Below are 27,329 nucleotides of genomic sequence, written 5' to 3' on the forward strand. Positions count from 1 at the left end.
CATTTTTTTTTTCCCCCCCCCCCCCCCCCCGTGGCAAAACACATACCAAGATTGTAGATCTTTAGATCTTTTATCTTCTTTGATCCATTTCTACAGTAACATGAGCCGGGAAGAAAGCTGCCTACAGTTAACAGCTTCCTGTGCCACACTGTTCAGCTATATAAAAGTCTCTTTAAAAAACATCCAGTCACCTACCATACAAATTACAGCGCAAATCCTGGATCCACTACACGCTGCAAACACATTTCTTTCTCCTTAGAAGAAATGGTTCCTATGAACCATGAAAAACTTCGATTTTGACTTTCCCAAACAGCGTGAGTACTAGTGTCGCAGACATTTTGAAAAAACAAAAGCCACTCACCGATGTGAAGTGTATTTCCTTCCAAGCGACTCTGGCACACATCCACACTGTTCATCTCTTCTTATTTCATGGGTCAAAAAGAGCCTCAGGTGGAAGCCAAAGATTAACAAAAACCCCTTCCGCGCACTGGAGGGGGCAGACAGCAGCTAACCCTGGGGCTTCATCATCGCCAGGCCCACCAGCTGCTTGCAGTGGCTTGTTTTTCGGGATGGTGACCTCTAATACCTTTTCTTCAGCACCGCAAAGCAATCCCAAAGGTTTGTCAGGCACATCACGTGCCCAGCCAACACCTTAAGAGGGTGGGAAGCTCTGCAACCAGGAAGAGGTGCTGAAAATCTTGAGCAGTCAGCCCAGCTGCATATCAGCAGAGCCTAGCTGGTTTTTCACAAAACAATCCAATGGCACAGGGAGTCAAGGAGAACTGATTTCTGCAGTTATGAACCAGGAACCACCTGTACTAGGTACTGTACTGCTCCAAAAGCTGTCCCCCCCACTTCCCCACCTTACACTGAACGTCTGGGCAACCACATGAGTACATTGCCAGCAGTATTTCTGGAAATTGAATCCGTTTTTCCCCTCTGTTTTGGAGTTTGATTTTTCTCCACTTTTTTACTCACCTGATAATAATTTTCTTCTGGTCTTTATACGCCAGCTCTCCTTATGGCCAGGAATACATCACAGTCCCCAAAAGAGCAGTTTTGATTTAAATATATCTTCCCAGCAACCGCACAGACTGGCACAGACTCTTGGAACAACTGTCAATAACTCTTTCCCAGCATTTAACCCGTTGTTCACTGAGTTCACTATCAGGGATATCTGCAGTTGGTTAAAAGTTGCATCTAGGCAATCCAAGTCTCACAGTTTGCTAAGAACTCTGTCACTGTTTCCCCCTCTGTGACTATCCAGATTGCAAGTTTAAGAACGAACATTAAACATTCTGACTCCAAACAGCCAGTCTCAGGGATCAGATAATCAAGTAGGCTGTCACATGATCTGGGTTAAACTTACGCTTTTTGCCTCTGTGACTGAAGCGTAGATGTCTCCTTCCCATATCTCCTGAAGGAGAACAGCGAGGCCAAGGATGACCGAAAGCTCATTCGAGAAGAAACGGATGGTTTTGGATTGGTTAGATTTTTAGATCTTGGTGTTTGTAATTCCATAGGATCTAAAATAAAATTTTAAAAAATTGCAAAATTTTTATATTGCTAAAATACTTGCAGACAGGCACTGGGGAGGTAGCTCAGTTATAGCATGCACAAGCCCATGGATTCCATCCCTATCACTGATGAGCCCTATGTGGGGGTGATTGCCTGAAATCCCAGCACTCTGGAGGTAGAGTTAGGAGGATCAAAGTTCCAGGTCATCCTCAGGTACACACCAAATTTGAAGCCATCCTGGGCTATGAGACCCCACTTTTAAAAAACAAAAACACTATTTTCAGGTAAATATACTTTTGGTTGTTTTTATTTACAAGAGCACACTAATTAGTTCAGGCTGGTCTGGAACTCACTAGGTAGCTCAGGCTGACCACAAACTTGCAATCCTTCTGCCCCAGTCTCTTGAGTGCTGGGATTGTAGGTGTGGGATTATTAGCACTATTCCTGGATTTCAGATAAATCTACTTGAGAGATGGAAGGTGTGGCTTTTGCTTCCCCCTCCTCTGTGCAGTCTAGAAGCACAGTTGGTATGTCCTCACATGACTTCAGGAATGAAGGGGATGAAGCGCTGTCTCTCCGAGTCCTGAGCTCCTGATGGTTCTGCTTGGTGGAGAAAACCCTCACAAGAAGGGTGCTTTTCAGTGCATGTCCCGGGTCACAATTCTTCAGAGGATTCCTTGCTTGATACTAGCTATGTGGGTCTTTCTCATGTCTTCTTCATGGGTATTCAGTGCCCATGCTAGCAAGTCAGGGGATCCATCCAGCTCTCACACCGAACCATTCCATCTTTAGATATTTTTATTTTCAGTACTTTAAAACCACGGGGATAGTTTTATGTAACTCTTTTATGCCAAAGAAAGTAAATAAAAGGGAAATGAAACCATTCAGTGTGTTCTTTATTCCTTTCCAAAAATCTATCTTGGTTTATACATATTCAGTTTAAATAAGTATGTATATAAACATATGTTTAATGTATCATGTATAGATGACATACAGCTTTACATATGAGCCTAAAAATTTTGACAGTGCATCAACATACACAAAGATGTAATACCATAATCCTTTGTACAGCTGCCTTTCTTCCCTCCTCCACACGCCCCGCCAACCTTCTCCTCCACTGTTTCTTCCTCTTCATCAGCTTCCCATTTATTTAAATGCTTACTGCATTCCATGTTAATTACCTTTTATTTCTTTCTTTTCATTTTTTGAGGCAGAGTCTTATTCTATAGCTCAGACTGGACTGAATCTTACTATGTAGCCCAGATTGGACTCAAACTCATGGTAATCCTCCTGCTTTGGCATTGTGAGTACTGCGATTACAGGTATGAGCTTCCACAACCAGTTCAGGCTAAGTGTGTGTGTGTGTGTGTGTGTGTGTGTGTGTGTGTGTGTGTGTGTGTGTTGTGTGTGTTGTGTGTGTTGATATGCATGAATATAGGGGTGCATGTGCATGCCATGTGCATGCATGTGGAGGTCAGAGGACAACCTCAGTTTGTCAGTCCTCACTTCTTTGAGACAGGGTCTTTGTTGTTTGCTGCTCTGCTGTGAATAGCAGGCTAGCTAGTCCATGAGCTTTGAAGGATTCTCCTGTCTCTGCCTCTGTCTCGCCACAGGGGAGCTGGGATTATGGATACGCACCACTGTGCCCAGCTTTATGTGGGCCCTGGAGACTTGAATTCAGGTTCTCATATTTGCAAACTAAGTGCTTTACCTGTTGAGCTAGCTCTCCAGTCCCTCAGGTTAATTCGTAATACATAGAATCTTATTTAATTCTCACAACCACTCTATAAGGTAGGCATTAGACCAATTTAAAATGATACAATTGAAGTTTATTAAGAACAATGACTGGCCAATCTGGTCAAGACAATATGGATAGAGGGAGAGTGGAGATTTGTATCAAGCACTTTGACCTCCATGATTGCCCTGTTAAGTGCAGTACAATTTCAGTTCCTTCTGTCTAGTATATGCTATGTTATGAAAATTTTGTCCTCTATGAATCCTGAGCTACAGATTGGTTAAACTGCAGACCCACGGATCCATCGTCTCCTATAATATTGCCACAAGGGAAGGAAAAGACACTTTAAATCGAATTATTTTTTCTCACCGCCTTTTGCCGTCTCCTTCCTCAGCCGGGAGGTAAGTGGTGGTTTTAGCATTTGGCTAACATCTGTTTCATTGCAAAACTTCTTTCTTTGAATTTCTTCAAACCATTCACCAGTTGCTCCTTGAAGCCATCGGATGTCCCTCTTTGTCTTTTGGAGTTTGCTGAAATCAAACAGTGCATTGTTCAAATTCATTCAAATCCAGTGCAGACTCATATAATGAGCTAAACTACATATACTCCAAAGGCAGCATAAGCGACAAATCTCGGAGAAAACTGGCTCTGGTTAGACTTTCCCTCTGGTCACAGTGTAAGGTATTTACACACATTCTTCTATATAGGATGATAACCTAAAAGTTTTTGCTGGTTGTTAAAATAATCAGAGAGTCAATGACAAGAAACCAGGTTGAGCAATGTTCTAAGACCTGACCTAATAAAGCAACGAAATGATAGATGTTCTAATGACGTGTAGAAACTGGAATATTCTGGTTCTGATTACTCATTCATTAATCCATTAAATGTTTATTGAGCAATGTTAATCAACTAAATGTTTATTGAGGTCCTATGCAGGCAGTGGGGATTTGACAGATAGGATCCCTTCTCATCCATCTAGTGGTCAGAGACTAAAGCTAACATCTGGAAAAGAAATTGTTAACGTAATGGTCTTAGGTGATGGAATTCTTTCAACACAAAGACAGATCTTGAATGAGCACGGGGCTGGTGCTCAGGCTGTAGGGGACAGTGGACTTTGAGATGGGCAGCAGATGCCATCCAGAGCATGAACGTGTCCACCCTTCTATACCTTCAGAATGCCAGGCTTGAAATGCTGACTCGACTCCTTTGTCCTCTTCTGTTTTTCCTTACACAGCTGCCTTTGCAATGAAAATTAATTAAATCGCCATTGTGATTCATTCATTTTTTCCCAGAGTATGTAATTTCACAGAACTCTAGAAGTGTTCTGAAATGAGAGGTGCTTGATCCAGAGGGAAATGCCCCTGGACGGGGCCAAAAAGAGCAGAAAGTTTGAAGAACACAGTGACAAACCTTAGAAAGTAGATGGTTTTTCGTGGCTCTGTTGAAAACAATCGGGGCTTGCTGGGCATGGTGGCACACACCTTTAATCCCAGCACTCACGAGGCAGAGGAAGGCTGATCTCTGTGAGTTCAAGGCCAGCCTGGTCTACATAGTGAGTTCCAGGTCAGCTGGGGCTACAGCAGAGAGACCCTGTCTCAACCCCCCCCCCGCCCCAAAAAAAAGAAGAAAAAGAAAAAAACGGGGCTTATTGTTGGGTCCCAAGATTTGGAAGTTCTAGTGTTTTGGGACTATGTCATGTTACAGAGCAGCCTTATCCATGGTGTTTTGGAAAGCATGAGTGTTTGGGCTTTGTGTGTGTGGGGGGGGGTGTTTTGTTTTGAGACTGACCTTGAACTCACAACCATCCTCTTGCTTCCATCTCTCGAGTACTAGGATCGCAGGTATGAGTGGTGTTAGGTTTTTGTATTGCTGAAAAGATGACAAGTGTGATGTCTGCCAAGTGGCCACTTTGGAGTTAAAGCCAGTGTGCCAAGATGGCAGCACCTTACTCCTGCTTGGGGCTATGATACTGCTGTTTTATACAAATATTCGAGAGGAAGCCAGAGGTCATCCTGCCCAGACTTGCAGCATGAAAAGCATTAGGCAGCAATCATGTTCAGCTCACAGACTTGCACTGGTGCCTCCCCTTTAGCTATCACCACTTGCTGACATCTGGTCACTCCTGTCCCTATTGCCACCTCCCTAACTAACAGAACAAAGAGACCCTCCAGTATCTGCTTGTAACCAATATTGGCATTTCACTTACTAATGCCATCCATCGCTTCCACTTTCTCAAAACCCTCCCTAATTGTTAGCCCAAAGCCAGCGCCACCCTCCTCCACACCTAGCACATCTATCTTATTTCAGGAGCTACCTGACAGGATGCTCTATATAAACCTACATATAGGGTTTTCTCCCCCACAGGCTTGTAGGGGGAAAATGATGTAACTTGAACTCTCTTTTTAAAAATCATCACAGTTCACTTAGTCCCACCTTAAACACTCTTTCTTGCACATACTTACCATCACTATCCCTTTTGCATTTCTGACCTATGAAGTCAGTCACTTGTACTTTCCTGTGAACACATGCACTTGAATTGTATTCCAGGAAACATATCTTAAAGCAGTAACCACGCACAAGGGCACGCATTTAAATGAATGCCATGTAGTTGCTAACCATAATTATGTAGGCAAGGTAGAATCCTGGGAAAATGCATGTAGCATGAAAAGAAAAAACAAAATATAGCATCTAATCTGCGATTACAGCGATGCAAAAATGATGCAACCATTTGAACATACTCAGGGAAAATAGAAACATCTAATCTCTTAAAGTAGGATAATTATAGGTACTTTTTTATGGTCAACTTCTTTGTTGTGTGTATTCGATAAGTACAATGCATAGATTTGTTTCTTTCTGCTTAGTTGTGGATTTTTATTTACATTATCACTTTTCTACTACATACTTTTTGAAGAAAGGGGTTAAGTTGTATTTTTGCAATCTGAACAGAGTTTTAGTGCCTCTTTGTTGTTGTTTTTCCTTGTGTTTTTGTACGGTTATGATACATCTATCCTGTATACATTTAAGGAAGGCCTCATATGGTGCCTGGGTACAACAGTAAGCAGAGCAGGAATGGCCCCACCCCAAGGAGACTGGTGTTCAATGGGAGAAAGCAGCAAGAATCCCACCTGATACAGAGCAAGGTAGCCAGTAGCTAAGAGTGTGATTTATGCATTCAGCACCCTGGAACGCTGAGGGAAGAAGAGTAAAGTCCTTGCTCTCAGGAATTTAAATTCTACTGCAGTGGAAGTGTTCTACTTTGGGGGCAAGGAAAATAAAGAAGAAAACAGCAAACAGGTACACCTTGACTATGAGAGAATTTAGCAAGGGGATGTGCTCTGGGCAGCAGTGATGACTTCCTGAACTGACAGGGTAGAAAAAGGAGGAGGGAGGAGGGGCAAAGGGTAGTGGGCAGGGGGTGCGAGAAAGAACATCCTAGGCAGAGAGATATCAGCTGTAGGTGGAGTGTGGTAGTGGAGAGGAAGGTTAAACAAAGGAGAGTCCAGAGAGGCTGCATCTATTTTATGTAGCATTGGGGGTCAGGGTGTTAGGCTCTTGAAGCAATGAGACTAGACTAGACTAGACTCCAGGCGGGGACAGAAGGCCAGTCCGAGTACTTGTGGAGTCTAGGAGAAAAAGGCTTTGGTTTCAACCAGGTTGATGGTGATGAACCTAAGTGAAAACTAGAGTATTTAGAGAGAGACTTAGAGGATAAAACTGAACAAGAACCATCATGATGGGGTGGTTGAGAGAGTCAGGATACATGTCAAGAGATTCCTAGATTTCTCATTTACATAGAGCATTGAAGACGCTACTCATAGAGATGATGCATATATAACCTTAAAACAACATTTTATCAAAAACACTGCTGAGATGAATCAGGAGGTAAAGACACTTCTCACCAAATCTGATGCCCTGAGTTCAGTCCCTGGAACCCACATGATGGAAGAAGAGAATTGACTCCTGTAAGTTGTCCTCTGACCACACATGTGCCTTGGTGCTCACATACATATATGTGCATGTTACATACATATACACACATTTTTATTTAATAAAAAAACCCATAAGCATTACTTCTCTTCAGAGCAATCACTAAATGATCAATGTAATATATTTTCCATAATTTTTTTACTAGCCTCCTGGAACAAGATACTGTATAAACATAGTGTGCCATTTTTGATAGCCTGAACCTTGAATTTTCTGGCTCTTGACCGTATATGCTCAGCCACTGTCCCAACAGTCAGTCCAAGATCACCCTTGAAGTATTCATACTTTATTTAAATGCCTCTAAAATGTTTCAGAATCACACCCTTTGCACCACTGTATGAAGCTCACTTTTTGGTAATTTATTTATATATTGTGTGTGTATGACTGCTTTGCCTCTAAGTATTGACACAATTAAAACTAACATCATTGTATTTTCTGCTTTTAGCATCTCAGACAGAAATAGAATGATTGAGCCAAAGAGTCAAAATATTTATCAAAAACACTGCTGAGATGAATCAGGAGGTAAAGACACTTCTCACCAAATCTGATGCCCTGAGTTCAGTCCCTGGAACCCACATGATGGAAGAAGAGAATTGACTCCTGTAAGTTGTCCTCTGACCACACATGTGCCTTGGTGCTCACATACATATATGTGCATGTTACATACATATACACACATTTTTATTTAATAAAAAAACCCATAAGCATTACTTCTCTTCAGAGCAATCACTAAATGATCAATGTAATATATTTTCCATAATTTTTTTACTAGCCTCCTGGAACAAGATACTGTATAAACATAGTGTGCCATTTTTGATAGCCTGAACCTTGAATTTTCTGGCTCTTGACCGTATATGCTCAGCCACTGTCCCAACAGTCAGTCCAAGATCACCCTTGAAGTATTCATACTTTATTTAAATGCCTCTAAAATGTTTCAGAATCACACCCTTTGCACCACTGTATGAAGCTCACTTTTTGGTAATTTATTTATATATTGTGTGTGTATGACTGCTTTGCCTCTAAGTATTGACACAATTAAAACTAACATCATTGTATTTTCTGCTTTTAGCATCTCAGACAGAAATAGAATGATTGAGCCAAAGAGTCAAAATATTTTTGTGATTCTTTCTACATGCAACCAAAATGCCTTTCAAAGGTATTACTTGGGCTACAAGGCAAAGACCACCGTGAGGCACCCCTGGAGCCTAGGTATCATTTTTTTCAAGTAGTTTCATAATTTAATATTGTTTTATATTTATTATTCTTTTTAAAAAATTTTAGTCTCCTAGTTTATTTATTTATTTATTTATTTATTTATTTATTTATTTATTTATTGGTCTTTTTGAGACAGGGTCTCCCTATAGCCCCACTGACCTAGAACTCACTATGTAGACCCTACAGGCGTGTGCCACTACGCCCAGCTATATTTATTATTCTTATTTTATGTGTATGAGTGTATTGCCTGCCTGTATGTGACTGCACCTGTGTCGTGCAATGCCACAGAGGTCAGAAGAGGGGGTCGGATTCCCCTGGAACTGGAGTTAAGAACGGTTTGTAGCTGCCATGTGGGTGCTGGGAATTGAACCTGGGTCCTCTGCAAGAGCAGTCAGTGCTCTTAACCACTGAGCCATCTCTCCAGCCCCCATAATTTAATATTTTAAAGGTACTGCATTTATAATGGCCAGAAACTATCTTTGGTTTTGAGAATTTTTGTTTTCTGTTTGCTAGAATAAGCAACATTTCTTTGATAAGTAATGAATATTGAATATTTTATATTTTGGCAATTACATGTTTCGTTAATTTATGAATCAGTACCTAGGAATTTTTCTTGGGAATGACACATAGTTAATAAAAAAAATCCTTATATTTTTATCTGTTCCAAATAGTAACCCAGGTCTTTTGGCTTTTATTTTATTAAACTTTGAGTGTTGGAATATAAACACATCATTTTATCTAGGGCTGAAATAAGACATAAATAACTAGAGTTAAATTTATGATAATACTTATTTCCTGAAGGCATTAAGAAATGAGCTTCAGGGGGCTAAAGAGATGGCATAGAAGTCAAGAGCACTGACGGCTCTTGTAGAGGACCCAGGTTTGGTTCCCAGCACCCACACGGCAGCTAACAACCCTCTGTCACCCCAGTTCTGGGGATCTGATCCCCTTTTCTGGCCTCTGTGGGCACTGCACAAATGTGATACACTTACATATATGAAGGCTTAACACTCTTACACATAAAAATAAATACATTATCAAAAAAAAGAAATAAGCTTCAGACAGTGGCACAAAGTGTGTGATTCCGAAACATTTTAGAGGCATTTAAATAAAGTATAAATATTTCAAGAGTGATCTTACCCTGACTGTCAGGACTGTGGCTGGGCATGTACAGTCAAGAGCCAGAAAATTCAAGGTTCAGGCTGCCAAAAACGGCACTGTGTTTACTATTACTAAGGAAGGAAACATAAATAGTTTTGGCATTTGGAGCAAGGCAACCCAGGAGGAGAAACCACCAATGACATAAAAGTCTAAACTCTCTGGGCACCTGGAATTTGCCTTCCTGGCCTTATATACCAAAGAGTTTGTGTACAGTAAAATATAATTTGCACATTGATGACAGTCAGCTGGGCTTCTTGTACTAAAAGGAACATCAATTATAAAATCGATGTGGTCTTGACTCATTCATTTACCTAAAAATATAAGATATTGAGTAAGTTCAGCACGAGCAAGTTAATAAAAATTCTGAACACAAGGCAACAGTGACGTGAGGGCAGCGTTTTATATGTCATCTGGCTTCATCTGAAAGAGACATTTATTTGTCAACAGAATTCAACCAAGTTCCTATGCAGGACTGACCCTCCCGCCCCACTTCCTCCTGCCTCTTGCTTTGCTGTGTGCTCAGTCAGCCAATCAGAGTGCATTGTCCACTTATACCAGCGAGAAGAACCTCAGGGTTAGAAATGACACATATACAGACAAATTACTAGGACACAGCTTGTCTTTTTAATTAGTCCTGCTTGACTCAACATATCACGAGGGACGGCTGTCTACTCTTCTAATTTGTTTTACCCTCCGGCTGATCAAGTAGACTACATTTGATTAGGTCTTGTCTTGCTGGGTCCGGCCCTTAGTTCTAAGGCCAAGCGCCCCTTTTCCCAGGCGTTTGAGTCTCACACTGCCCTGCGCTGCTTAGGATTCCATCCCATGGCCTCCACACCTCGCCCCTCCCCTGAGGTTCCCCTTCCTAAGTTAATTTTAGTTTTTCTGCACTTTGCAGCCTTCAGCTATGACTCCCATCTCCTCTACCTCTTTGTCTTCCCAGGTTGGGCCCTTGCTAGTCACCTTTCTTTATCTTTTTTCTGAGCAAGCCTCTGTCCTCACCATGATTTTCATGGCTAATTACATACCAGCTATTGTGACTGTGCAGTAAATGATAGCTGCCTCTTTATCTCCCATTTGGGGCCTTACCTCTCTCCTCTCTGCTAATCAAAGTCTGGCTCTTTTTAAAAAAAAATTATTTTATGTGTATGCGTGTATTGCCTGCATGCAAGGTAAGTGCACCTGTGTCCTGCAATGCCCACAGTGGTCAGAAGAGACTGTCGGATCCCCTGGGACTGGATTTACGACAGTTTTAGCTGCCATGTAGGTGTTGGGATTCAAACCTGGGTCTTCTGCAAAAATAACCAGTGTTCTTAGCTGCTGAGCCAATCTCTCCAGCCCCAAGTCTGGCTCATTTTTAAGTTGCCATTAGATAATAGAAAGACCACAATGCCAGGGTCAGGTTCTAGATGAATGACCAGGGTCAAAGATTTAACTTTCTTGACTTCATTTTTCTCATCTGTAAAAGGGCTAGATGAGATGGTAGAGTGTTTGCATGGAAAACCTCCACAATCCCTCTCTTGCTTGATTGAATATACACTCCTTCTCACTATGAATTTCCCACTCCTTCCATCAAGAGACAAGGGCACTTCACTGCCCTCAATCCCCTGAATCTGGACTGGCCTTGCGCTTGCTTAGATCAATAAAATGTGGTAAAAGTAAAACTCAAAGACTTCTGAGGCCAGGCTTTAAGAGATGGTGCAACGTCTGCCCTCTGACTCTTGCAATATGGAAACCACAGTATAAAGAAGCCTGGGCGCATGTCTTTGAAAGTAAGATCCCACACAAAGAGACACAACTGGACCATTACCAACTGCCACACGGGGAAAGCCATCATAGACTCATCTAGATCCAGATGACCCCCTAGATTACTAGAGCCATATGACAGACCCCAGATGAACTACTTGGCTAAACCCAACCTAAATGTCTGCCCTCAGAATCATAAGGTAAAAAATAAAGACTGTTTTAAGGCTTTATTTGAGGAGGTTTGTGGTATGTAATTTTAAAAAATGGATACAGGGGGCTAGATAGATGGTTCAACAGTTAAGAGAGCACTTGCTGCTCTTCCAGAGGACCCAGGTTCCATGCCCAGCCCTCATGTTAGGTGGCTCACAATTGCCTGGAACTCCAGCTCCAGGGGATTTGACAGCCTCCTCTAACATCAACAGATACCCACAAACACATGGCATACACACATATATACATGAATAAAAATAAAAAAAATCGTCAAAGTAAAGAATAAATAAGCACAAATTAAAAACAGATATAGATGAGCTATTCTTAGCGGTTCTTCTGGTCTAAAGTCCATCGTCCAAAAACCTCAACACTGCTACGTCACATTAAATGGGGAATTTTATAAAGCTGACAAGATCTCAAGCTATAATCTGTTTAATCTCCTTGTCTGCAGGTAGGATAACACAAATAAATAATAATGGCAGCAGACATATGTTGAGTCCCTCTTATCTCCAGGATTTTGCTGCTGTTACTAATCCTCACTGTAACACTGCAGGGCCTCATTTACAGACAGACACCGCACCTGGAGTGACCAGGCAGGTGGAGTCCTTGGACTGGGGTGTGAGCTCATGCCTCTGACTCTAAAGCCCACATTCCCCAACTCTACACTCAGCGCCTGTGTGTATCCTTAACTCCACTGATAATCCACGCAACTTCTCTAAGCTTACAGCAGCACTTGCCGCAACTGTTCTTAAAGAGACAGCAGTTATACAAAAGTGGAAAGCAAACAAGTCCAATGAGTCAGGAATAGGAATCTTTGCTTTCCATATTCTTGTCAGTAAAATTTCAACTACTTCTCAAAATCACTCCCCTTAGTCTGCTTTTTGTGTTCCTTCCTTTCTTTTCACCTCCGTACTGATGCTTTTTTCTCCAACTTTCTTACTTCTTTCTTCTGTACAAATACTGTTTTTCTTTTAGGACTGACTTTCCCATACTGATGGTCTCATTACACCTTGTCCTGTTTTCCAGGCAGACAAACATCCTGATCCCATCAACCTTCTGCTGTAGACCTTAAGAATCTCTTAACCAAATGCTCCCCCATCCTGTCTTAGAGGCTCAGGTCATCAGTGAGCCCTGGAATGAATTCTCCAGTTATACTATATCCTGTGAAAGTAGATTTGTCTCCTTATTCACAGGCAATCAAAACAGCCTTAAGTTTTCCCTCCCACATAGGAATTCAAATTTGGCTTTGTTTCATATTGTCTACCCACTACAATACACAGAGAAGCACAAATGGAAAGCATGGGGCAGGAACCATCCTGAGACAGAGCTGAAATGCAAGCTAAGTGTCATGATGGAGAGTAGGTCAGTATGTAAAAGCAAGAACTTTTCAAAACCGTAACCCCTAAGGCAGCTGGCACATTGTCTCAGTAAAGCTTTACCCTTTGTCCTCCTGGTTCCGAAAGGTAACACTTCTAGGTGTCGGTTTCCCATTACAGCCCTCCTCCCAGGGAAAGCTTTCAGATACCTCAACCAGGAGGAGGCAAGGCAAAGGCTGAAAAGCCCTGTGGTCCAGTAGCGCATCTGCAGCATTTGTTACAACTCAGGGCCTGGTCTCTTATCTCCCTGTTGTTTGGCTGAAAAGATTGTTATTTGAGAGCCTTTGTCCCTGACATCAGAACCTGGTTTTTGGCTAGGCCCAGAGCCAAGTCACAGGCAAAGACAGGAAATGTATTTTTAAAATGTGTTCTTTTGATAGTGGCCACATTAAGTCATTTGTGGAGTTTAGGAGGAAGAGAAGCTCAGATAAGGAAAAAGGGCAAACTAAATAGTAAGCAATAACTGCAGCAAATCTGTACAACTCAAAGGGCAAGAAAATGATACCGCATTCAGCCACGCTAGACAATAAAGCCCATTTACATCTTTTGAATGACTGTGATCCAGACTGCTCACTCTCAGATAACAAATATTTTTTCCCTATATTTTAAAAACTTCCAGGATGTTTATTTTTATATAACACTAAGTCACAACAGAAAGAAAATATAAACAATTAAAAAAATGTATAAATGCCATTCCAATTCGGTTCTCAGTTAGTCATCCCTCACTAAAAGTCACTCTAAAGAAGGTACTGGGGCTGGAGAGCTGGCTCAGCAGTTAAGAGCACTGACTTCTCTTGCAGAGGACCTGGGTTTGATTCCCAGCATCCACATGGTGGCTAACAACTGTCCATAACTCCAGTTCCAGGGGATCCGATGCCCTCTTCTCATACCATGGGCATTGCATGACATGGGTGTACTTACATAGATGTAGGCAATACACTCATACACATAAAATAAAAATAGTAAATAAAAATATTTGTAAAAAAGCAGATACCATACAAAAGGCTGGCTGTCATCTTGAAACTAACCTTAGAGTTGATGTCAATTTCTCTTGTAGCTGCTGGGGCCCTTCCATCTTCCTAGGTTCGCATGATCTCTTTTTATTTATGATGTTTATCCAAACCACATCAGACTGCACTCAGTGACACCTCCATGTTTACTAAATTATGCTGAATTACTTGCATATAGTTATCAGACTGTCTCACCAGGCTGTTGGCTCGTTGAGAATAGGGACTGTTTCTCATTGGCCTGGTATCCACAGGGCCCAGCGTGGTCCATGATTTAAGGTAAGTCAACATGTATTTGCTCATTTGGGGGATATTTATAGAGATCTAAAACTTTTATTGATTGCTTGATTGAATGAGATGGGGTCTTGCTTTGTAACCCAGGCTGGCCTCTAATTCATGATCAACTTGCCTTAGCCTTCTGCATGCTGGGATTATAGATGGGTGACATTTTGCCCAGCTCTTAAAATTCTTTTAAAAAAACCCTTTTTGTTTTATTTTTAATTGTGTGTACGTGTGTGTATGTCTGTGTGTGTGTTTGTTCACGTGCATGCAGGTACCAAGGGAGGTCAGAAGGAGGCATGGAATCCACTGGAGCTAGAGTTACAGGGGCTTGTAAGCTTATAACAAAACACAGATCTTCTGAATGGCCTCTTTAAAGACTTATTTATTTTTTTATTTATGTGTATGTTATGTGAACTTATGTGAGTATATGTATATCACATGTGAACAGGAGCCTGCAAATGTCAGAAGAGGGCCTCAAATTCTATGGAACTAGAGTTACAGGCTGTTGTGAGCTGCCATGTGGGTGCTGGGAACTGACCCCTAGTCTTTTGCAAGAGCAGTAAGTGCCCTAACTACTAAGCCATCTCTTTAGCCCCTGCAGTGAGTTCTTTTAACCACTGAGATTTTTCCATATCCCTTCCTCAAACTTCTTATGGCATCATTGTGAAGAAACTCAGTCAATATTTGACATAAGTGAGAAAGTCCTGTACAGAAATCAAACTATCTCATATATACATATATGTATATGAACTCTTAAAAGACTAATACTGGCAAAGCTAATCACAGCTAACATTTACAGAGTGCTCTCACAGAGCCAGGCACTGTGTAACACATATTAACTAACCTTCTTCAATTACCCTTATGAATATTAATAATATTATTTATTCCCTATGAAAAAGTTAAAATACTGAGAAGCTGAAGTACATTCACACTAACTGGGTTACATACTGTCCTTGACCTTTATCAACTATGATTTTAACTTCTCCGTGCCTCAATTTTCTCATCTATAAAGTGGGGATGAGGTGGTGATATCCCATGAGGCTTTTGTCAGGATAAAGTGAGTTAATGTATGCAAGTCCGTGCTGGCACAGGTGAAGCGCTGTCACCATGGCCTGTGAAATGTGATAAAGACAGTGGAGTGAGAGTGGTGGGAGGAAAGTGTACGCCACCGCCCCATTACAACAGAGGCTAATGTCAGCAAAGAACATGGCCCTTTAGTGACCCTTCTTTTTCCTATACAGAAATTCAAAGTGTCACTCATCTGGTGTAGGCACATAGATGCCGTCTCCATGTTCTGCTTAGATCAACAATACGACTGTAACAAAAACCTGAAAATAAGGGCAATGAAATAAAACAAGAGCTTATACCCTTATTCATCATAAACCTGGATTCCTCTTGAATTTCTTCTGGAAGTAACCTTTCTTTGATTCAACTAACATTTATTACATTAGGGTGAGCACTCATGAGGTCAGAGCACAGCTTGTGGGAGTCAGTTCTCAGCTTCCACCATATACATTTCTGGGATTAACTCAAGTTTGAGGCTTGGCAGCACAAGTACCTTTCCAACTGAGTCTTCTCATCCGCACTCAACTAACACTGAGCACTGGAGTTGTGAAGAAGTTTGGATTATGCCTGTGCACCAGAACATGAAGATCCTCATTTCTCCCAGGCAAGAAGCCCACAGTCACCTTCTTGGTCCAAACCACTACTGTTTTGCACCTGACAACTGCAGGAACTCCCTACCTTCTACTCTGGCACGCATGCTCCTTCTAGCCAACTGTACACAGCCAAAGTGATGGCCAAAAGCCCCAAATTTCAACAAATTGAAAATGTGAATTTTTTTTTTTTTTGGTCTTTTTGAGACAGGGTCTCCCTGTAGCGCCAGCTGACCTGGAACTCACTCCGTAGACAAGGCTGGCCTTGAACTCACAGAGATCTGCCTGCCTCTGCTGGGATCAAAGGTGTGCGCCACCACGCCCGGCGAAAATGTGAATTTTAAAGATCAGATTGGTTTTTATTAGGAATTTGAATTAGGAAATGCCCCATTCACAAAGCAGAGAGCTGTGTGGGCCGGGCAGAGCAGTCAGGGTTTAGAAAGTAGACTTGGCAGCCTAATACAAAAAAGCAGATAAACCAGGCGGGTGTGGTGGCGCACACCTGTAGTCCCAGCACTTGGGAGGCAGAGGCAGGTGGATTTCTGTGAGTTCAAGGCCAGCCTGGTCTACATAGTGAGTTCCCGGCCAGCTGGGGCAGCAGGGAGACCCTGTCTCAAAAAGACCAAAAAAAAAAAAACAAAAACAGGTAAACCAACCTCAGCTTCCTTCTGTAGGGTTAAAGCAGGAGAGACTTCCTTATACTGGCTTAGGTTGATTGGGACTATGCTGATTGGTTGTTATGAATCTCTTGCTGTGTGTGTGTGTGTGTGTGTGTGTGTGTGTGTGTGTGTGTGTTTTAAACACTTTTAAACATTCTTTTTTAACATGTTTTATTTATTATTTTTATTTTATGTGTATGAGCTAGACTTTGACAGTCCTAAGAAATTACAAATAAAAAAGTATACAGAATTTGCATTTCAATTTACAAATAATGAACTGATATCTATATGTTTTTGTTGAGTGTGTGTGTGTGTGTGTGTGTGTGTGTGTGTGTGTGTGTGTTTTAACCTGGCCTTTGGGTTGGTTTTTGTTTCAGTTTGATTATGTAACCTTAACACAGGTGACTATATTTTGGCGTCGTTTTTGGGGCCAGCTATAGGGCTTCAGTCTCAACAGTGACCTCCCATAAATTTTATTTAATATACTTGTAATAGTTCAGTGTGCTTGTGTTGTATTCCTGCATGCATGTTCCTGTATGTACTCTGCTATGCTCAGGTGTGAGTACTCATGGCTGCATGTAAGGGCAAGGGTCAACATCAAGTGCTGTCCTCAGATACTGTCCTTGTAAATCAGGGTTTCTTACTGAACCTGGGGTTTACCAGTTGGCTAATCTGGCTAGCCAGTAAGCTTTAGAGATCCTCCTGCTGCCTTCTCCTCAGTGCTGGGATTACAGGTGTGTACCACCATACCTGACTTTTTGTGTGGCTGCTGGAAATTTGAATTCAGATCCTCAAGCCTGATAGTGAATCTTGATTGGCAACTTGACAGGATTTAGAATTACGCAGGAGGCGTAGCTGTCTATGAAGGTGTTTCCAGAGACATTTAACTGAGGAGTGAAGATCCATTCTGAATATGGTGGTGCTATCCAATGAACCCATTCTGGGTCCCCAAATGAAAAGGAGAAAGCAAATTGAACAGCAGCATTCATCACTCTCTACTTCCTGACTGTGGATGTAATGTGACCAGCCCCCTGATGCTCTCCCCCCACCCCCATGACAGACTGCACCCTCAGGCTGTGAGCCAAAATAAACCCCTCCTTTCTAAAGTTGCTTTTGTCAGCAACAAGAAGAGTAACACCCAGTCCTTTGTGGATGTGAGCTATTTCTTATCACTCCTCTGCTCAAATCTCCGAATAGATTCCTAGCATGCTTAGCATACCAACTTCAACTCCCTGTCTTTGAGGCTGTACACTGCTATTTTTGCCACTTTAAACCACTCTGCCTTCCTCTCCTCTTAGCAAGTGGTCTCTTTCTTTCTGCTAACAAACCAAACTGGCTCCCATTCAGGCTTGCTACTTGCTGGTCCTCAACCTAGAATGCCCTTCCCTTTTAAAAAAAAATTTATTTATTTATTATTATTTTTTGTGTATGTGTGTATTGTCTGCATGTAGGTAAGTGCACCCGTGTCGTGCAGTGACCGAGGAGGTCAGAAGAGGCTGTCAGATCCCCTGGGACTGGAGTTACAGATGGTTGTTAGCTGCCATGTGGGTGCTGGGATTCGAACCTGGGTCTTCTGCAAGAACAACCAGTGCTCTTAACTGCTGAGCCATCTCTCCAGCCTCAATGCTCTTCCCTTTTTAATACATGAACATTTCTTTTTCTAATTTAGGCCTTGCTAAAATATCACATCCTTGACTTTTCAAAACAAATAATCCTCTCTCACTTATAGTAACCGTCTATCAAATTACTTGGCATGCTTTTCTTTTTAAAAATATTTATTATTTTTATTTTTTGTGTATGAATGTATTGCCTGCAAGTATATAAGTAGTGCACCTGTGCCGTGCAATGCCCTCAGAGGTCAGAAGAGGGTGTCGGATCCCCTGGATCCTCAGTAAGCCACCTCTCCAGCCCTTTTCCTCTTTTTTAAAAGATTGATTTATTTTTATTTTATATATGTGTTTTGCTTGCGTCTATGGATGTGAACCACATGTGTGCTGGGTGCCTGTGGAGGCCAGAAGAGGCCATTGTATCCCCTGGAACTGAAATTCTAGACAGTTGTTAACCACCATATGGGAGTTGGAACTGAGCCCAGTTCTTTTGCAAGAGCAGCAAGTGCTCTTAACTGCTGAACCATCTCTCTAGCTTCTGGTGTGTTTTTCTTTATCTCATTAAACTTCTTCCTTCATTTGCTTCTTTACTATCTTCCTGTGACCACAAAATAGAGCTCATCAAAGCGAGGCCCTTGCCTGTCTTGTTTTTGGGAATGATGTCTGAAACAGGCAGAGATTCTGTGAATCCTTGGGGAGCAGAGGAGCCAGGGGGAGTGCGCGTGAATTTGGGAATCACTCTTCTCTCTGAACCTGTGCTTCCTCACTTATAAAATGCTGCACTCCAGGCTGTGACTGTTTCCTCACTTGTGACACTAAGCACACACCTACGAAGGTCTCAAAGGGCAACCTTCATATGCAGGAATGGGGTTAGCTCATCCATGTTTGGCTGGTCCAAGATCTCACTGATTCTAACTCTGTTCCCTGGTTTGGCCTGAGCAGCTCCAGTCTTTTACACCATTTTCCATTTTTCTTGCCTTTTCTTTTTGGTGTTTCTCACTGGATCTGTTACACAATTAAAATGAAAAACTCAGAGAGCAGTATGTTTCTGGAGTCACACTGATGGAGCCTGAGGGAAGATGAGGATGCTATTTTTGGGCTATTTCTAGTTCTTTCACGATGCTGCCGGATGTCCTGGAACTTACACACTGTCATGGTGCCTTGTGCTCTGAAGAAGAAAGTGAGCCTAGAATTAAATATGAAGCACATATTATGTGACAGCTGCGGTGCTGGGTCTACACAGACTACCTCATTTAATCACCGTGGGAACTCACTGAGGTAGATACTACCACACAGTCAGCCCTTTATATCCATGGCTTCCACATCCTTGGGTTAAACCAACTGTAAATAAAATATGAGAAAAACATTGCTATTCTTAACATGTGCAGACTTATCTAGCCATTAATCGCTAAGCGACGCAGCACAACAGCTATTTACACAGCATTGGCATTATATTCGTTACTCTAAGTATTCTAAAGATGATTTAAGTTATCTGCTAGGATGTTCATAGGTTATAGGCAAATAGTATTTCATTTTATAGAAAGGAGTTGAGTGTCTGGAGTTTGGTTTCTAAGTGGGTGTCCTGATGCCAATTCTCTGACCACGGCATTAATTTTGCAGTAAAAGGAAACAAAACACTGAAAGATGAGAAAATTCACCAAAGGTTGTAGAGGTAAATGGAAGAAGGCAGCTTCAGGCTCCATTTGTTGAGTGAGTGTGATTATTTCCATTTTATTATCCAGGGACTGAGTTATTCAACAACTGCCTAGACTTAAACTTCTCTGTGCAGTCTTTAAACTTCTTTTTTTTTTCTTCTTTTTTTGAACTTTTTGAGACAGGGTCTCCCTGTAGCTCCAGCTGTCCTGGAACTCACTATGTAGACCAGGCTGGCCTGGAACTAAAGGCGTGCGCCACCACGCCTGGCTCTCTAAACCTTTTTCATACAGTCTTTCCTTACTAGATTGTCAGTTCCCAAGTTAAGGACCAGCTCTCCTGAACAGACAGCATGCAGTGAACAGGTATTGTTGGATAATACAACCAAGGAATGCAGGAGAGTTCAAAACTAGGGTGGTCAGTGTTTGTCCCCATCTTATTCCCCTTTACGCATGTGCTTGGACATTCTCTAATAAGACTTGCAAGTCAAGTGTTAGGGTTCCACAAGTGCAGGGAGGCTGTTCAGAGGTACAGAGCTGGATATAAATGACTCTTAGACAAAGTGCGTGATCTTAACACTTTGGATTTGTTTATTATATTATTCATGGCTGTTCTCCAAAGATAACTACGTCCTAAATTCTGACCACATCCTCTGCACTGCTGGTTATGTGTTAGGTAACAAGATAGAACCACTTGTGAATGTCCACTGCATCCCTCCTTCCTTGTCAGTAATGAGATGAAAAGCATATTCTCCCACTCCCCACATCCAATTTATGCTTAGAATGTATCCTGCCAGGGGGCTGGGGACATGGCTCAGCAGTTAAGAGCACTGACTGCTCTTGCAGAAAACCCAGGTTCAGTTCCCAGCACCAACATGGTGGCTAACCCACAACTCCAGTTCCAGGGGATCTGATGCCCTTTTTTGACCTCCACAGACATTGCATGACACGGGTGCACTTACATACATGCAGGCAATACGCTCATACACATAAAATAAAAATAAATAAAATAGAAAGTGTCCTGCCAGGAACAGAAGACAGAAAACAGAACCTAGACAATCCCACACAGCTCGAGCAAAACGAGGTGCTCCTAGAGTCATTCTGGGTCTAGGTAGAGAGTTCACAAGACTATGTTATAGTCACTTCTCAGACTGTAATTAAAACACAGTTATATTGAACTTACTCCACCCTCTGTACTGTGCCAGCTTAAAGGTGTTAGAAAACCATCTTAAACCTAACTTTCTGGAGTTAGCTTCAGCTTTAACAAATTTGAGGTTATGATAGAGACGTCCCTTTTTCCCCACCCCAGCTTCACATACTGATCAAACATGCAAGCCAGAAGGAAGGAAGGATTCCAAACAGCTATCTAGTCTTTAGGTATGCTGAGACAATGGCCTGAGGTTTCCTAAATGCCATTACCACCAGGGACAGCAGATGTCAGGAGAATCTGCAGCCTGAAGGCATTGTCCGAGGCAGGAGTCACTCACTGGGCAAGGGAAGCTTCGTGTGGACACCCATTAAAGCATATATAGGTTTAGTTACAGCCTGCAGTATACACTCAAAAAGACTGAACCTTGAAGAAACCCTTATTCAAATGTCTGTTGCCATTTTCAAGTACTTTCTAGAAAGGACTGCCTTTCAGAGATCATCGCCGTGTTTACTCTGCTTTTCATTAACTGACAAACCAAATGACCAGAAAACTTTCTCACTTTTTTCGTAACTGCTGCAGAATCACAGGACTTCACTTTGAATATTTTTCCCTTTGATTTTTGTACTAACGGTGATCATTAGAATTATTATTCTGTCCATAAGTTATTCTACTTGGCTATTTCATCCATAAAACTTTAAGATTTGTCTTTGGATATAGTTACTTTTTTTTTTTTAACTAAAACATCTTTGAGTAAAGCACTTTTGAGATCTACATTATATAATAATAATAATAATTAATAAATAAAAATGAAATCTACATTTGGAGTAAAATGTAGTAATAATGCTGATAATATAAGTACATGTAAATTCTGTAAGGAAACCTGAGTTAGTGTGTGTATGTGTGTGTGTATGTCTGTGTGTGTGTGTGTATTTGCGCCCATACTGGGCATGGTGGCTCACACTTGCAATCTCAGCACTTGGGAGTCTGAGGCAGGAGTCTGAGGCCAACAAAGGTTGTGTACTGAGTTCTGGCCAGTCTGGTCTATAATGTAAGACCCTGTCTTAAGATATTTTTAAGGTTTTTTTTTTCTGATAATGTCGTTGTTACTATTTGATATCATTTTAGTTTTCAATGCTAGTATCTGAAGTCTCAATCTCAGAAACAAAAGTTGGGATCATTCTTCACAATGTATTAAGTACTTAAAGTCTCAGTGGGTCTTTGGAGAAAAGGTCTAGATGAGGCTTTGTTGCATATCATGTAACAATGATGGAATACTGTGCACTGTAAATGAATATGTCTTTGTGAGTCACAAATAGGCACAGAATTATTATTCCCAGTGTGTAAACAACAAACATATTTCTCAAGAATAAAAAGAAATGTCAGTGGCAGGTGCATTTTAGAGACGAAAAGCAGAAATGAAAACAGCTGTGTGCACATAGGCGCGCTGGTCTATTAACAATGACCTTGCCTTTTAAAAGTCAGTGTCTCTTTAGCTTTGAATCACTTTGGCCTGGTTGGAATCAAAAAATAGTTTCCTTTTAGGTAGCATAAAGAAATGTCTGGCATAGAAAAAGAAATCTGGGTAATCTGATGTCCTTAACTTTTGCTTTGGTTTATTTAAAATCCTCTGAGGTCAATGAGATGGTAAAGGCACATGCCAACAAGCCTGATGACCTGAAATTGATACTCAGCACCCACTCAGCGGAAGAAGAGACGTGACTCCCAAAAGTTGTCCTCTGACCTCCACACATGTGCTATGGCATGTACACACATAAACACAGAAAATGCATAAATGAAATGTAATTTAAAAATTGAAAACTCACTCTGGTATCTCTGTTCTCTTTACCAACGTCCAAAAATAGGAGCCAGACACAGATGCAGTGCTGAGCATGTGGTGGCTCTAACGGCCACCTTTGTAGCACACAGGTGTGTCGGGAGCCACTTCCACAAGTAGAGGTCAGGAGTAACTGCTGAGCTTTTGGTCATGGGATCCCAAATTTTTGGCCTTCCCAGCCTTAATCAACGACACCAGCAACTCATGCCTAACTCAAGAGCTAAACACAAACAAGAATGGACACTGACTGATGTGCTCTACTTTAGAGACTGATAAAGTTTAATCCCGCCTTTCCACTCAGCATGTCTTGAAATCATGACAATTAAGACAAACTAAGGTGACACAGAGGCTGAGAGAGACAGTGGGAAAGACCCTGAGCACAAGTAATAAGGCCACAGTCAGGATCAGGCGGAAGCCAGGGATGGAGAAGACGGAGAAGAAAATCATTGTGGAGATGGACATGAACAAGGAGAAGCGGGGACTGGAAGCCTGGTGACATCCATCTCAACAACTGGCACCAAAGTGCTGCCATCTTGCCTGCATTCCAGCTCCTGGGGACGGTTGGTGCAGAGCCCATACTCTTCCTGTGTGTCCTCATCTCCCTGCTGTAGCCATACAATAAAGCACCATCCACCACTTATGGTAAACTGGCATAAGTTCCTTGTCACCTCAAATCACATAGCTAAAACATCTGGCCATAAGCAACATGTAGGAATTTATTCTTAAGGGAATTCTTAGCATTGGGATACTTCATATGCAACAAAATTGACCATGTTTAGGGCTGGAGAGATGGCTCAGCAGTTAAAAAAAACTAACTGTTCTTGCAGAAGACCTGGGTTCAAATCCTAGCACCCACATGACAGATAACGACTGTCTGTAACTCCAGTTTCAGGGGATCCAACAGCTTCTTCTGTCCTCTGCGGGCATTGCACAACACGGGTGCACTTACTTGCATGCAGGCATAACACTCATACACATAAAATAAAAATAATAAAATATTTTTAAAAGTTGACATGTTTTACTGTTATATAGTTTTTCTAAGTTGATCTTTTTAAATTATGAAATTATGATTAGACTGAGTACAGAAGACTTGGAAATTCCAAAATATCTTGAAGAAAAAGAAATCCTGTGTGTGTGTGTGTGTGTGTGTGTGTGGTTTGTCCAAATATTTTAAAGCCTGGGTAACAGGACTAGAACCCTGTCTGCCTCAGTTTTAGCTGAGGAATGAAAGCAAGAGATTCGATAAACCCAAGTGAGCGTGAAAAGACCAGTGAAAACTTGCTGGTGGGATTTACACAAACCAAAAACCCTCTTGTCAGAGTGATGTGTTCCCTTACCCACACTGGATCAGGAGAGTGCTGGTTTGTGATGAGGCCAGTGTTGGAACCTTCAAAACACCCCTGAAAGAGCTTTCATTATGTTGCCTGCATAATGGGAAGCAACAGTGTCTTCTGCCCGTGAAGTCTAACATGGATACATGGACTGGCCGGCTTCTTTGCCTACAGACTGGGGCAAACAGCTCACTGGTGATCATGTGTAAGATTTAGCAGGCAAAAATGGTGTGAATATTTCTCACAGACAAGACAAAGGCCACTGGAAAGAATGAGAAGCCATAGGGTTCCCATAGTTCACGACTTCCAGAGCTGCCTCCAGAGAGGATAAGATTTAGTAGAAAGGTGATGCCTGAATCACTGACTTCCTGCCAGAGAGCAGGGAGAGCATATCATCTGCATCAGGAGTTCAGAACAGAGCCAGGAGACACAGGGCAGCTCTGAAAAACCCCAGGAACTTGCACAAGAAAAGAGGCACATTGGGACTGGAGAGATGGCTCAGGGGTTAAGAGCACTGACTGCTCTTGCAGAGGACCCAGGTCTGGTTCCCAGCACCCACCCACATGGTAGCTAACACCCATCTGTAACTCCAGTGCCAGGGGATTTGACACCTTCTTCTGACCTCTGTGGACACACATAAAACTAAGAATAAAACAAAACAAAACAAAACAAAAATTACAATTAATATTTTTAAAAAAAAAGAAAAGAAGAGGCACATTAAACAGCCAGCCAACCCAGAGTATGAGACCATGCTGCAACCACTCCAGTCAAGAGACAGCTTTCCATGGCTCCCATCTACATTCCTTTGTCTCCTCCCATTGACCACCGTCCACTTCAACCCTGGAGAAGCCAGAGGAGGTTGACACAGATGGATGGAGCAGAAAGGCAGATGCCTGACAGCAGAAAGGAAGCCCCAGCCCTCCGCACTGTTGCACTGTTCTAGGTGCTCTGGGGTGGGGGGGCAACTGGAACTGGCTGCTCCATTGAATCCACTGGAATTAACCTGAGCTGGTCAGTTTAATGATCTTACTGAAGTGGAACTATACTGTGCATCTTAAAGCGACCAAAGGGCTTTTATCACATTACTTTTATTACAACAGTCACAGGAACACCCTTGATTTCAATTCAGTAGTACTTAAATGGATTGTAGGAGATAAAACTAAAGATGCTTTTGATTATATTCATGATTTCCACTTTTTCAATGTGCCAGTTATGCATTTAAGAATTTTCTTTATTTAATTAATTAATTAATTTTTATTTTATGTGTACGAGTGTATTGCCTGCATGTATGTGAGTGCACCCGTGTCATGCAATGCCACGGAGGTCAGAAGAGGGCTTCGGATTCCCCTGGAACTGGAGTTAAGGATGGTTCGTAGCCACCATGAGGGTGCTGGGAATCGAATCTGGGTCCTCTGCAAGAGCAGTCAGTGCTCTTAACCACGGAGCCATCTCTCCAGCCCCTCATTTAGGAATGTTCTTACACACACACACACACACACACACACACACACACACACACACACACACACCCACACACTGCAGTATAGTCCATGTTGTAGTTTAGCATTATAGTAAGCTTTTATATTTAGCATTTATTATATAGCTTTCTTACTAAGCTATGCTACATTATTATTCTACCATTGTATCACCATTACTATAATCCATACCTGCTTCCTCAGTGCTAGCTACATCAGTTATTTCTAATTTTTCACAGTCATGATGTTGACATGAACATAATTCAAAACTGGTATTGTGTGTATCTCCTGCTGATTCTGTAAAACACATTTCTTTGAAGTAGAAAATTGCTGAGCTGAATTTTTTTTTTTTTTTTTGAGACACAGAGATCTGCCTGCCTCTGCCTCTGGAATGCTGGGATTAAAAGCCTGAGTCACCACACCCAACATGAACTTGTTTTAATTGCATATGAAACATCATCAGATTACTCTGGACAAAGGTTGAACCAAATTTATCTCCATACAAGGGCCCATTTTCCCATATTAGTTATTACTTTTAAGTCTTTGCTAATCAGATAAACTCAAAGTTTATTATCTGTCTTTAGTATTGCTTTATCAGAGAGTTGAACATTATTTCATATGCTTTTAGATGAGAGTGGGTTTTATGGTTTCTCTTCAGTGTCCTTGCTTGTTACTTTTACCCAGGTGTCATTGAGAATATTGGTTATTTGATGTTCAAGATCAAGCACCAAGAGGCCAGCAAGGTTGGCAATTCTTGATATTTCCTGAAAGTAATTCATGGGTGGGTTTGAATATCTGTAACCCTGCCTTCTGTTCACCTAATTTTCATGGCCGTTTGCCTCTTTCTGTTCAGGCTGCAGGGTAGGGGCTTTGAGTGGCCCCACTTTGTGACAATACTGTCCGGACACTTACCAGTAGCAATGTTCATCTCTTCCCAGCTAACTGTCTCAGGCTGGCGTGAGAATACAAAGTGCTGAGCTGATGGGAGGATGCTGTGTCTGGGTGGTGGGGATGCCCTGGGGCAGGTTCTCACCGCTTTGTTGCATGGGCTGATCTCTAACCTCTATGTCTCATTCTCCTTGTCACCTCTGGGACTCCAGATTTTGTGACTAGCCTCTGGTTACTTATCTGGATTTATTTACCTTTGCTTTCATTTAAACACTTTGTGTCAACCATTCTAAACTCTGTCATGCCCATTGGGCTATTTTCCAAGTTTCTCTTTTGCTTGAGATGCCCTTTCTATATGTTCTTTGTCCCATGACCTGACTCACTGGCTCCTAGTTAAAGCTTTGAAAAATGTCTTCTCTGACTGGGGGGAAAATCCATTCAACTCTTAATGATTCATAATGATGATATGAAGACACCAGGAAATTTAAGATCTTTTGGTGGGAAAAGAGATGCAAAGGAGCTGAGCTATAAACCTAGCACATGACAGATCGTGTGTTACAGAAAGCCAAACTCTTGATTTACAATTGTGAAAGAGAGTAAGATTCATTCTACCTAAAATGAAGATGGGCCTTCAAGGACACATGCAAACTTATTGGAGTTTAACTCCATTAGAACAGCAGCTGCATCCATTTTTGCTCATCAGTAGTGATGCTCATTCATTCACAGTACCTGAGTAATTGGAAACTAGGTTTTTTTAAATTTAAATTTAAATATTTTATTTTATGTGTATGTGTGTATTGCCTGTGTGTAGGTAAGTGCACCCGTGTCATGCCCGTGGAGGACA

At 41.7% G+C, this 27,329-nt stretch overlaps 1 protein-coding gene across 1 annotated transcript in view; it reads right to left on the reverse strand.

Annotated features, from left to right (window-relative positions):
* Nucleotides 1–27,329, reverse strand: part of Exph5 (exophilin 5) — a 57,921-nt gene that overhangs the window by 28,443 nt on the left and 2,149 nt on the right. Inside the window, exons 2-3 of the mRNA XM_017797304.1 lie at nucleotides 3,623–3,783; nucleotides 1,370–1,526 (exon numbers count right to left, since the gene is read on the reverse strand). Of these exons, the coding sequence (XP_017652793.1) occupies nucleotides 1,370–1,526; nucleotides 3,623–3,674 (209 nt within the window). The 5' untranslated portion in view covers nucleotides 3,675–3,783. The remainder of the gene's footprint in view (nucleotides 1–1,369; nucleotides 1,527–3,622; nucleotides 3,784–27,329) is intronic.

This window comes from Nannospalax galili, unplaced genomic scaffold (genome assembly GCF_000622305.1).
Source record: "Nannospalax galili isolate Female #2095 unplaced genomic scaffold, S.galili_v1.0 scaffold854, whole genome shotgun sequence".
Lineage (NCBI taxonomy): Eukaryota > Metazoa > Chordata > Mammalia > Rodentia > Spalacidae > Nannospalax > Nannospalax galili.